Raw genomic sequence first — 12,187 nt, 5'->3', positions numbered from 1 at the left:
CTTTTTTGCAGGTCCTCTTTCAGCTGTGGGTAGGGCAGAGTTCAGAATTTTTCAGGAGGCTGGCGCTGCTGCTCTCCCCAGCAAACGCGTCCCCCAAGCCCTTGGTGTCCCCGGAGCGGCTGCCTCACCACATCCTGTGTGATGTGACCCAGGGCCTACCTCACACCCACGTGGCCTGCCTGGAGGAGCTCAAGAGGAGCTACGAGTTCTATCGCTACTTTGAAACTCAGCATCAGTCGGGCTTGCAATGGCCAGCCAGGACCAAGCAGGAGAGCAGAGAGCTGAACAGTCTCCAGACAGCGGTACGCAGCTTGCAGCTTCATCTCAAGGCACTGCTCAATGAGTAAGTTTACACATGAATTAAGAGAGTCTAGAAGCCTTTGGACTTGAAGTTCTTTGGGTTGTCAGCTTGTATCCTCAACTAAAAGCAAAAAAGGCAGATACATATTCTTTGCAATCACAGCCATATCTTTACACAGTATGGGCTCAAAGATCCTTGCTTTACTATGGAATCTGATATTTTTCCTGGGTATTCTTTGAGTATCTGGTGAAAACTTGAAGATAAGCAGTGCACCAAGATTTTGCCTTGCTTTTGTCACTCCCTTAAAACAAATATGAAAACTAATTATCTCCCGTTGATTTTTCAACATATCAAATTCTTTATAAGAACATTCAGCTCATAGCAAATACCTAGTAAATATCCTTAAAGATTTGTCACTGCCTTGGTGAAATAGTTGAGACTGTCCTACTCCTTTAATCTTACATATAAGAATTACTGTAACAAATGCAGGTAAGTAATGCATCTCGATGTAGAAAAAAATACTTTAAAATTTTGGGGCATCTTTGAGGAATTGACTGAGTTAGGTTCTTAAAACTTGAAGAAAATAACAGTATATTACATTAAATAGTTGAAAGAATGGTGAAGTCAAATATTTATTATTACTTACAGCTGTTTGTCTCCTCATCACTTAGGGTAATAATTCTTGAGGATGAACTTGAAAAGCTTGTTAGCACTAAGGAGACACCTGAGTTGACAACAGAAGCCCATCAGGTTCTGGAACAAAAACTGAAGTTTATTCAGCCTCATATCCAAGCAAGCAACAGCTGCTGGGAAGAAGCCATTTCTCAGGTGGAAAAAATGAGTGGAAGAAACCCAAATAAAAAAGGTAAATGTGAGAGATTAATTTAGCAGCTAACGGGATAAACTTCAGAGATGATATGGTCAAATAGATCAATGACAGTGCTTAGACCATGTATCAGAATTTTAGCTGAAGAAGGTCTTGCAACCGTACACTTGGAAAAACTGTGTCCTTGTATCAGACTTTTTCACTGTGATGGCCTTGAAGCTTTTATTTCAACAAAAAATGCAAACATGTTAACTCAGTCTGTTAGACCAGTGGATTCAGTTGGCTACATTTTCAGGTGTAGACTGGTCATGGCTTTTTGCCTTTGATTGATGAATCACCTGTGAAGGGGAAGGATTTTAATTAATTTAATTAACCCTCAAGATCTTAATTTATTTACTGCATTAAAATTATGCCATTAATTGAAATGATACTGGCATTGTCATGAAACTTTTTTGATACAATCACATTTCCTGTAACATTTTAAATCATGGAGGACATGTTGAGCATATAACCCCATTTACCTTCTGTTTCAAAGAGAGAGAGCTAATCTTTGCTGTTCTTAAAAATCTTAGTGAGCAGCATATCCCAGCATTTTGTTTGTTGTAGGGATCTGTACTGCCCATGCTGTTCTTGTGAAGCATAACCAGTTTAAATAACTGAAGTGAACTTAGGCTCTCCTGACATGGAATTGAACCTGTAATTTGTAATCTTTCTTTTTTCCAGGAGTATTTTTACTGTCCTAAGAAGGCACAGCCCCAGCATCTGAAAAATGCTGGTAATGGAGACTGCACTAGGAAAATTGGATGGGGAAACTTGGGGTATCGGCAGGTTACCTACAGAAATCCAAATCTGAAGTGCACTGTGCTCTTAATGACATATGGGTGGAATATCCAGTAGATGGATAAATATTGCTGTGGGCCTAGAGACAGGCAGGGCAACCTTGTTAATGCTTATATCAGAGCTGGGAGCACTGGGAAGCTTCTTGCAGGCTTTGTGCAGGTCCAGACATGATGTAAACAAACTCCTGTACTTTGCCTGATAGTGCTGTCTTACAGCTTCCCCCTTAGTGCTGCATAAAACAGCCTGTGAGGATATTAGCTGTAGCCTGGTCCATTTGCATGTGCTGACCTGTTGTGTTTTGTTGATGCCCTCCACAACCTGCAGTTCCACTGATCTTTTTTCCCCCTTTCCTTAAAAGTTCTTTCTAGACTATACACCACAGTTATTTTATTTTTATTTTTACTTTGTGTATAAATTTCACAGCAGGCTTTTTTGATACAACTTGCTTCCTTTTAAAGCTCAGTACAAAAATAACCTCGTCTGTGATCTAGAAGGAAGGGATTGCATGGGAAATAAAAAATAAAATAATCTTTCACTTTTGCCCACTGGCTTTCCTGGAAATGTGCTGGGATTGAACCTCTATTTGGCAACAAGTTTACTGAACTGCTCTACAAGAGCTACTTTAAATTGTTTTGGTCATTGAAAACTATTTTGATCTGACAACATTTGACTTTCTTGATATATTTCTAAACCATCCAGCTTCTGTGAGTTGACCTTGTCATGCTGTACATGAAATCAAGTTCAATTATTTTGCTATCTTCTTACAAATTTTAACACCTGGTCCATCAGTCAATAAATTGTCTCTTTTTTTATTCAACACTTTCTGAAAACTCTCTGGGAGAAGATACCTTCCTGTTAAATTAATGTAGCAGCTCAGCACAGCTTTTATGTTTATGCATTATTATCCTAACACTAAATCAGTCTTTTGACAAAAGCTGTTTCAAGAACCCCAGGAGCTTAGAGCATTGTTTCTAAGTGGATGCTGAGCACTTTTGCTGCAATAGATGTTCAGTTCAGCTAACTATTTCAGCCAGTAGAGCATCTGTATAAACAGGTGAGTCCCCTTCAGCAAGCAGTACATGCTTCTTGCCCTGAATCATTATGTCAGAGCTGCTTTCTTACAGGTACATTAAACAGACAAAGCAAAGCCTTTCAGGGTAATAGACTGACCACTCACACCCTCACGTCAGCCTGTTGTTGGTGGTGACACCAGCACATATTTTATGCTTATGGTTCCTTCAGGGAATGCAGTTTGGCTTCTTCCTTTACATGATTTGGTGTATTTCTAGAATCAGTGCCTTTACTTACTGATCCTGTCAGGTACAGAGCAGAGCCTCAGAACAAGTGAGGCTTTAGCACATTGAAGGAAATTCACCTCTATTCAAATTCCTTGGGCAATGATGGACCTATCTGTCATTCATCTACATGCACCTCTTTGCTCATTTCCTAGAACTTTCAGCTTCTTCTCTTTATTCTTTTACATTTTTTTATCACTGATTAAACTTACCACTTAAACTTCAACAATTTAAGCATGTAGTAATAATCTACTGCTAATATTACAGAACTGAGTACTCTTTATGGCTAGTTACAGCATTGTATTAATGATCTTTGAAACAATGGCCCTCGAACTGTTTAAATTCCATCCTTTTTCCTTTTAAACTGTCTCTGTCTTTGCAAATGTACACAGCTATTTTAGTTATTTATAAGAGCAAGGCCGTGGTACTCTGCTGTAATTTCACCATCCCTAAGTGTTCAGTGTATAGATTAAAAATGGAAAATAGGGTTACGTGGGGCTTGGCAAGGTCATTTAACCCATTTCCCTTCTCAAGGGTAAATTAGTATTTGTGAGTAAATGTTGTTTACGTGTTCCTAAAAAACTGTCTTTAGAGACATTTTACAGTATTTCCAGGAATCTATTCCAGCACTTAATTCCATTACCAGTAGAATGTTATTACTGAATAGAAGTACCTCTTGCTGCAATTTAAAAGCAGTACTTCTGATCTACCCACAATGGAAGTCCATTTCCTCTTGTTGGCTCTTACATTCTCAAAGATGATTATTATGTTTCTTTCTCTTTTCTCTACATGACTCCCTATGCTTCAGCTCTTCCCTGATGACAGTACTTTATTTAGTCTTCCTATAATTTCCAAAGTTTTCCTCTATATTCCATCTAGTTGACCCACTGTGAATGAAGGGACCCCAGACTGGGCACTATGTTCCATCCACAGCTCAATCAGTGCCAGAGTAGAAATGTTATTTCATGTGTCTAACAGCCAATGCTGTTGCTTGTATGTACTAGTTTGTAGTTTGGCTTTTTGCTTGCAGTAGGTAGAGTTAGCGGTGAGGCTCCTCACCTCTTTCTCAGTGGTGCTGTCTAGTCAATTGTGAGGTACTTGCACACTTGGCTATTCCAAAGCACAAAAATTTGCAGCCACTGTCACCAAACTGCTGGGTCTGAAATCCATTTCTACCTGGGTTGTATCTCTGATTTTCCAATATTATTTTTTTATTCTAGTAGTGCCCTTCAGTGTTCTTCCAGATTATCCCCAAACAGCAGATTTAATGAGATGCACCACTTGTTTTTCACCCATTGGAAATACTGCAGAGTATTGGACTTGAGACAAATCCTCATTCAATGTATTCTGGTCTGAAAATGGTAACCATGCTGTGATGATCCAAGAGGCTGTTCTGTGCACCTAATAGCAACTTTTCCTGGCCTTTGCATTTTGCTTATAAGGATGTCAAGACACCATGTCAAAAGTCCTACTGAAAACAAAATGCAGGATGTCTTTGGTTCTTTCTATACACAAAACCTGTTACTGCATTGAAAAATTAACATCTTCTATTTTCAACAAATCCACACTGGCTGTTACTTGTCTCCCTGCTACCTCACAAATATCTTCCTGTAAACTTTCCTTAATAATTTCTTCCAATATTTTCCAGTTTTTTGAAGGTATTTTTTGCCTATATTCTTTTTAACTTCCAAACTAAGTCTCTTCTCTGGTTTTACTGATTTTGCTTGCCATCTTCAGTTTTTCAAAGTCTATACAATTTCTGAGATTTGTTAGTTGAAGTGTTTCAGCACAAGTTCCATTGGACCCAACTTTTATCAAAACAGCCAAGTTACTTAAGTCCTTTCTAACAGTGTTTCAGTGTAACCTAACCAGCCTTCTCTCAGTTTTTTTCATGTGTGCAAATCCTGCTTTTATGAAAATACCTGGACCCTGCCTGAGTGAGTCAGAAACATCATCCAATACTCAATTTTATTTTTTAAAAATCCCTTTTCTTCTTTCCCCTAAAGGCAAAATTGAAGTTTCCTGTGACAACCTACAGCATACTACAGTACCTTTAACACAGCCTGCCATATACATAGAAAACAAAGATCCAATCCCTGAAGAGCAGGTAAAAAAAAATAAAGGATCATTTAAAATAATAATTGGGGATTATTTGCTGTATCCATTCTTTTTTTCGGTTGCTTGTGCAGTGACCTTGTTGTCTTGCCGAGACAGATAAGTGGCCAGTGCCACTTCCAGATTGGACTTGTAGAAAAAAATTGTGTATATCCCTTTTGTTGTTCCATGGGGAGGCATCCCCCATCCTGGAAAAAAGAGCACTAGCATTCATTTCTCATATATATCATTAGAAATGAGTGACCAAAGGAGAGCAGCAACACAAGACAGAGTAATAAAAAGTGAGAATTGCTAAAAGTCAGTATAGGTAATAGTCCTACTTTTGGTGGATAAACTGACATAGCTGCAAAAGTGACAAACTCAAGCACAAACCATCCTGCCTTCAGTTTCCTTAGTCTCTGCAATTTTTTATATCTTTTTACTGTAACACTGAACTCCTGGGTGAAGGTTGGGCTGTCTTAGAGAGAGGTGGGCTTCCTCCATTCCAGAACTGAGTGGCAGATGCATTCTGAAAGCACAGTGAACATCCATGCTCTGCTTTGTCCCTCCCTTGCTTCTCCCCCACATGTATTCCCTCTAGATGTTTTTCCATATCAAAAAGCTGGGACTAATTACTTTATTGAAAAATTGTTACAACATAAATGCTGCTCTGTTTTTTTATGCATGTAATCCAGTATACTTAAAATTGGAAGAGAAGTTTGCTATTCTTTATATCCTCTTAATAAGGATTTCTATAAGTTAAATTAGCAAGATGCCTAACTACCAAGGATTGCTTACAGTGTAAATTTAAAAAAAAAAAATAAACCCACATCAGCAGTGCTTATTTCCACATGTAATTATGGAGAAATGGTCTCCCATTTTCTAGGTATATCACTTGATCCTATTTGTGTATGAAGGTAAATCTTGTTAATCTTGACTTGCTCCAAATTCATACAGGTATCAGTCACCAAGAGCAGTGTCAGGTCCACTGTCTCTGTTCAGACAGGGCTCCATCCTATTACTGTGGTTGGCTTGTGTTGACATTACTTGATCATGAATCACATTGTAGGATTGAGTCCACCGTGACAGTGAAGGTCAAGAGTTTCTTCCTTTCTTTCTTTAGGAACTGGAAGCATATGTTGATTATTCAGATACAGATAATGAATACAAAAGGGAAGATTTTTACTGCTTCTCCCAAGAAGAAAGAGAGAGGCAAGAGCGAGAGAGACAGGAATCTAAGAGGGTGTTACAAGAATTAAAATCTGTACTGGGATTCAAAGCTTCAGAAATTGAAAGACAGAAGTGGAAACAGCTACTATTCAGTGAACATGGTAAGTATTTATTTTGAAAATTCATTCCTTGCTTAGAAAACGTAGGTGTCTGTTTGCCATGAATTTCTGACTATGTTAGATTTCAGTGCTTAGCTGTAGCAGAGCACTTATCTTTGACAGAGCTGTGTGTTTTTAGTTGCCATTCCATCTCTTCATATTTTAGCAATCATTTTACTATATATTGAAATTAACTCAAAGAAGTGGGAATTTGGCTTTAAACAAAACACTGAGCTAAAACATTAAACACACAAAAATATTAAGACAGCATAAAGAAGGCTGTCAGGACATCAACCATGCAGATTGAACTGACTTGCTTTCATGGCTTTCCAGTAAATATGAATTTTTATCAGGGTGTGCATAAATAAATTACTTTTCAGAATTTAAAGAAACCAGCAGAAATTATCCCAGACATACAAAAGTACTTAGGTTGAAGTGAAGAGCTAGACTTTGAAATATTAGAGAAATAAAATAGTAAAACTGGCTTTTGTTTCCATGAGAGAGTGAATACAGAATATGTTCATAACCACTCCCCCACCCCCCCCCACCCCAAATCATATAAGAAGAGTTCTTTTAAACTAGCTTTTACTAACTCTGAGGACTGCTGGGTAGCTCCATCCACTTGCATTTGAAAGCAGGAATATGAAAATTTCTCTTGTCTCAACAAGGCAGTTTGTCTGTTACAACTTGATTCCTCTCACTGCTTGAGCTATTTGATATACTGTCTTTTAAATTGGCAGGAGTTTGTCTTTTTCTTATTTTCATTCCTTCCTCTTAAAGGCAGGTTAGGAAAAGCTTTCTAAAAAGCTTCATGTTGTATGCTATGAAAAACAGCCCTCAAGGATTCCAAGGATTCTGCCTCTGATGGGATCTACCAGAAAAATGAACATGGCTTGCAATTTTTCAGTTCTTTATTAGGAACACAAAGTAAAAGTTCATACCTGTTTATGAGACTGTCTCTTTTGACATCAAACCAGCAAATATATCTGATCTTTACGACTTTCTTCTTTATATCCATTAAGCTACAACTGAGATAAAAGAGATCAGTTGACCATTGGTACCGATTTCTCTTCTAGTTGCAATTTAAAACCCCTGAGACATCAGATTGCACTAGAGTCTGCTCAGGAGTAGGATTTCTGTATTATCCCTCTGGTGTTAGATACAACACCTCACAACTCTTCACATAAATTTCTTCAAGTCTTCCTTTCCTAAATGTCGGAGGAAGAAGTGATCCTACCTCCAATTCAAATGTTGACAGACTTAGTGAAACTCTTGCAGAAAGAGTTTTTGTCAGGGGAACTTGCCTAGGATATTTCCTTACCTAAGCAGCTGATACTTGTCCATATCAACATCTCCTCAGGCCATCTGTGGCCATAGCTGGAAAGAGTCAGCTGACTCCTGTAGTTTGCAGTACACCAGAAACACATACACTTTGTGGCTCACGTTGGTTCCTTTTCTTTCCATGTATAGATATTATATTGATTTAGGATTAGAGATCCTCACCTTTTGGGTGAGGAGGGAAGAAAGTATGATTTTTCTCCAGCTGCATAGGACTAATTATTGATTATTTCCATCCTGTACAAACCTGGAAGACATGAGGACACTTCATGAAAGTAATTAGTATTGTCTCCTTTTGGCTCAGACTGTACGTGTCTAATCTGACAGACTGATGTATACACCCAGATATATTATCTTCTACTGGGTTTTAAGGAAATCCTTCAAAATTTCTTCAAAAGAAACACAAGTCAGTAAATATGATATGATGGATCCTGGCATTTTATGGTTTAATTTATCCAAACACAAGTCAGTCCTTAAAGAGACATTTATGTGATTTGCACTTCCCACATTTCTGACTTGCCTTATCTTGAAGATTGTAACCCAGAAAGGTTCATATTCTTGTCTCCATTGGCCCAAGCCAATGGATGGCAATGATACCATTTTTCCATAGTTCTCTTGAATCTTGCTTTTACAGGACAATTAAATTCCAGAAATCCTGTGTTTTCCTAACTTGTGATTATTATGGAAAAAGATCCTGAAATATTCAGAAGCTTTAATCTGTTAGTCCAGGCACCCAGCTAGCCATTCTGACTTGTCGTAACAAGGACATGGGGGCTTTTGGTTTGTTTAAGGAGGGGCTGGTGAGGGTTTCCACATAAGAGGTCAGCTCCAGACAAGTTGATATGTCTTAAGAACACAACATGAAGTCAATTGGAGATGATAAGTTGGATTCCAGAAGAAAAAAAAAAATATTATCTTGGCAGAGCAGTAGACTAAAGCAAGTTTTCCAAGTCTCAGTACCATGGTAGTACTTCTTGCAGTCTGGGTAGTAGGTAGTTTATGGGAGTACAGGTAAGTTTATGTTTCTGGTCCTTTGGCCTCCTGTTGAGCTACTATATGGAAGTGCTTTTGGAAAGATCTGCTAAGTTTTTAGTAGCTTCATTTCCATTTGTCAAACACTGTAAAACAACTTTCTTCTGCTGCAAAATCATTTCTAGCCTTTCCTTAACCTCTCCCCTGCAAAAAAAAGTTCATTCTGTCAGTGGTTGTGTTGTATCCAGCTGTTTCCCCTTCTCCCACCTTGTCCATACAACAGTTGTTATATAGCTGTTTATCAGATTTGGAAAGCCATGCTCTCAAAACTGATGAAGTTCACCCTGTTTATTAATTCATCAACTCCACAAATTGGCTAGCTACCAATCTCGAGTATCTATTTTTTGAGAAATTTTGCCTTTCAAAGTATTCTTTGGAGGAAGTAGGCAAGAATTTTGCTCCCAAATGATAAGATGACTGTGCATATTCCTGTCTCTTCAAGCAAATGGGCAGAAATAAGTAGCAGCATATTTTTTACAAGACAGGGAAAGAACTACTCCATAAACAACTGAGATGAGTCTAGTGCAGTGCTCCTTTGGTATATATGGTTTTAAAGCAAACAGTACAATACACATTCAATGCCACAGTCTTTCAGTGTGCTAATGACAATAATTATCATTGTGACAACCATATTGATGTGCCTGCCTTCAGCTAGCTAAAGTGAATATTACTGAAATATGATGCGGTTGAAAAATCCTAATCCATAAATTTTGTTTCCCGTGCAAAGTTTATGTATTTCCCAGAGTTATTTTCATCTCTGCTTACAGGGGTAAAGTCAGAATGGAATTAGAAAGGGAAATGCAACTTGGGAATCTGCTGTTGCCGCTCTCATTTATGTTCGTGCTGCTACTGTAATGGAGCTGCTGCAGTTTAGGGAATCTGTTACTTGGAAATGGACATTATATCATTTTCTTAAAATGAAAGACGTCTGTTCTTCAAGGAGTGATTGTACCAAGTTACACTAACCCTTAACACTGGGAGGAGAGACTTTCTGGCAAGCATCCCGTTGCTGGCAATGGGACTTGCTGCTGCTACTAACTTCAAGAGAGGCTAAATTAAACCACACTTTATTTGTGAGGACACCTGACCTGACTGTGTGGCTATGTGTTGTATTTGTATGTTGTGGTGTCTGAGATCAGGTACTGCCTATAGGAACGTTTTCGTGTACCAGCTGTCTTTAGTGGATTAGGTAAACTGTTGTTCAGAAGAAGACAGTTAAATCTGTATGCAGTACGGTAGTTTTACTTGGATTTTGCTTTAACACTGAATACATCCTCTGTGATGCTGGCTTTAAACACCATCAGTTTTGTGCTGTCTCTTCACATCACAGATTTTAAGGAATAGTCACAAGTAGCCGTCACATTTCACTTCAGCTTTAGTATTAGAAAACACTTTTATTTTAAGTTTTGGTGTGGGTTGTGTTTCTGTTGGTTTGGGATTTTTTTTAAGTAATTTTAATCCTTATAATCTTGTATCTTTTCAGGCAAATAAATTATTTATATATAGCAGCTTGCTTTTAGTTATTTAATTTTTCCCCCTTTTTAAGCTGCAGTGAAACCCTTGTCTCCTGTAGAACCATTGAAGCTACTAAATAATGTGGAATCACATATGAATTCAGATACAGAAAAGCAGGACTGCAGCCAAAGTTGTGATAAATTTGAAGAAAAAGACTGTAATCCAGAAGTGAATATTGCTGATAAAAGCAGGACAGAATATTTGTATGAAGATCCTGAGAAGGAAAAAAACAAAGACAGTACTGCAGATAAAGATGTTTCTACAGGGGCTGAAGAAAGAATGTATTATCAGTGTGAAGGGGATGCTGAAGAACTCAAGCCGAGCAGTGTGGATGGAGTACAGGCTTCACAGCCTCCCTCTAAGGATGCATTACATTCAAAAATCAAGGATAGGCTGGCCCAGCTCCACATATCAACAGATTTTAACTTCACATCTGGTCTGGCTGCACAAGTTGCTGCCAGGTCTTTCACTTTTACTACAATGCAGGAAGAGACTTTTGGAGATGATGGGGAGGAAGAGGAGGAGGAGGAAGAAACAACACAGGAGAATGAAGACCTTGTGGAGAACTGTGAAAATGAAGATAAAGTCTCTGAAAGTGAAGTAAAAGTGTAAGTCTGAGCTGAACTTTATTAAATCAACAGCAGACAGTTTAATGGAAAAAAAGGTGAGGAGTAGAAGCTGAAAATACTGGATGAAAAAAAAAAGGAGACCTAAATATAATACATCATGTTCCCTAAGACTGATACACTAAATAGGACTTCTAAGTATATTGAAAATTTGCAGGTAAGAGAAGTTTAGGCTGCATCCAAGAAATAGATGGCCGTTCCCTTTTTAAAATCCTAGTGATAGGGAATTTACCTTTGTGTTTTCTGTTTTATTTATTTATATTATGACATATTGTAGTTGTTTCTAAAAGGGAAAAACAATGTTTTTAATCACAACAGACTCCATTGCTCTGTGATTCTTTTGTCATGGTACTAATGTTTGTTCCAACAAAAAAGTCAGGACGTTTCTTTTGGAAGAACTTGAACTGTTCCCTGTGATCTTCCTCCATGACTTTCATTTCACTTCTGTCTGCAGTGTGTTGGCTAAGCCACAATAGGCATTTGTGACTCTGTGACTAGTGATGTGGCACCCAACTAAAATGTAGTATTTTAAATAAAAACTTGAAAGAGCTAGTATTTGATGTGTCCTGGGGTATGGAGCTGAAATAGTATAAAGTTAGTCATGCTTCATATTAAGGTTTATTTAGAATTTTATGAAGGGTTAATAAATGATTTCTATAAGTTGTAATTCACGATAGAGAAATGTGTTTCAAGTAAATTTGAGGGAGGGTTATAAGCACATCAGCAGAAAGTACTATAGACAGCTAGAAACTATATGTTGGATTGACAGAGATGAAAAGTAAACACCTATTTATTAAGCCAGCTATTAACTGTCTGTTAACCTTTTGTAAACTGAACCTTAATGTAATTGTTTGATTTAATATAATGACCAATTGTACGTTTTTGCTTATGTCCTGAAATAATTTTCTTAAAGGAAATTATCTGAGATCTTAACAACATGCAGTATTTTGCTTGAACACCATACTTGCTTTTCACTAATGTTCTTTCACTTT

At 37.8% G+C, this 12,187-nt stretch overlaps 1 protein-coding gene across 1 annotated transcript in view; it reads left to right on the top strand.

Annotated features, from left to right (window-relative positions):
* Positions 1 to 11,181, top strand: part of VEZT (vezatin, adherens junctions transmembrane protein) — a 38,586-nt gene extending 27,405 nt beyond the window's left edge. The window contains exons 8-12 of the mRNA XM_062491433.1: positions 12 to 343; positions 973 to 1,166; positions 5,269 to 5,369; positions 6,480 to 6,687; positions 10,601 to 11,181. Of these exons, the coding sequence (XP_062347417.1) occupies positions 12 to 343; positions 973 to 1,166; positions 5,269 to 5,369; positions 6,480 to 6,687; positions 10,601 to 11,181 (1,416 nt within the window). The remainder of the gene's footprint in view (positions 1 to 11; positions 344 to 972; positions 1,167 to 5,268; positions 5,370 to 6,479; positions 6,688 to 10,600) is intronic.
* Positions 11,182 to 12,187: the final 1,006 nt, after the last annotated feature.

The sequence above is a fragment of the Cinclus cinclus genome, chromosome 4, assembly GCF_963662255.1.
Source record: "Cinclus cinclus chromosome 4, bCinCin1.1, whole genome shotgun sequence".
Classification (NCBI taxonomy): Eukaryota; Metazoa; Chordata; class Aves; order Passeriformes; family Cinclidae; genus Cinclus; species Cinclus cinclus.
This window is presented reverse-complemented; position numbering and strand designations above follow the sequence as displayed.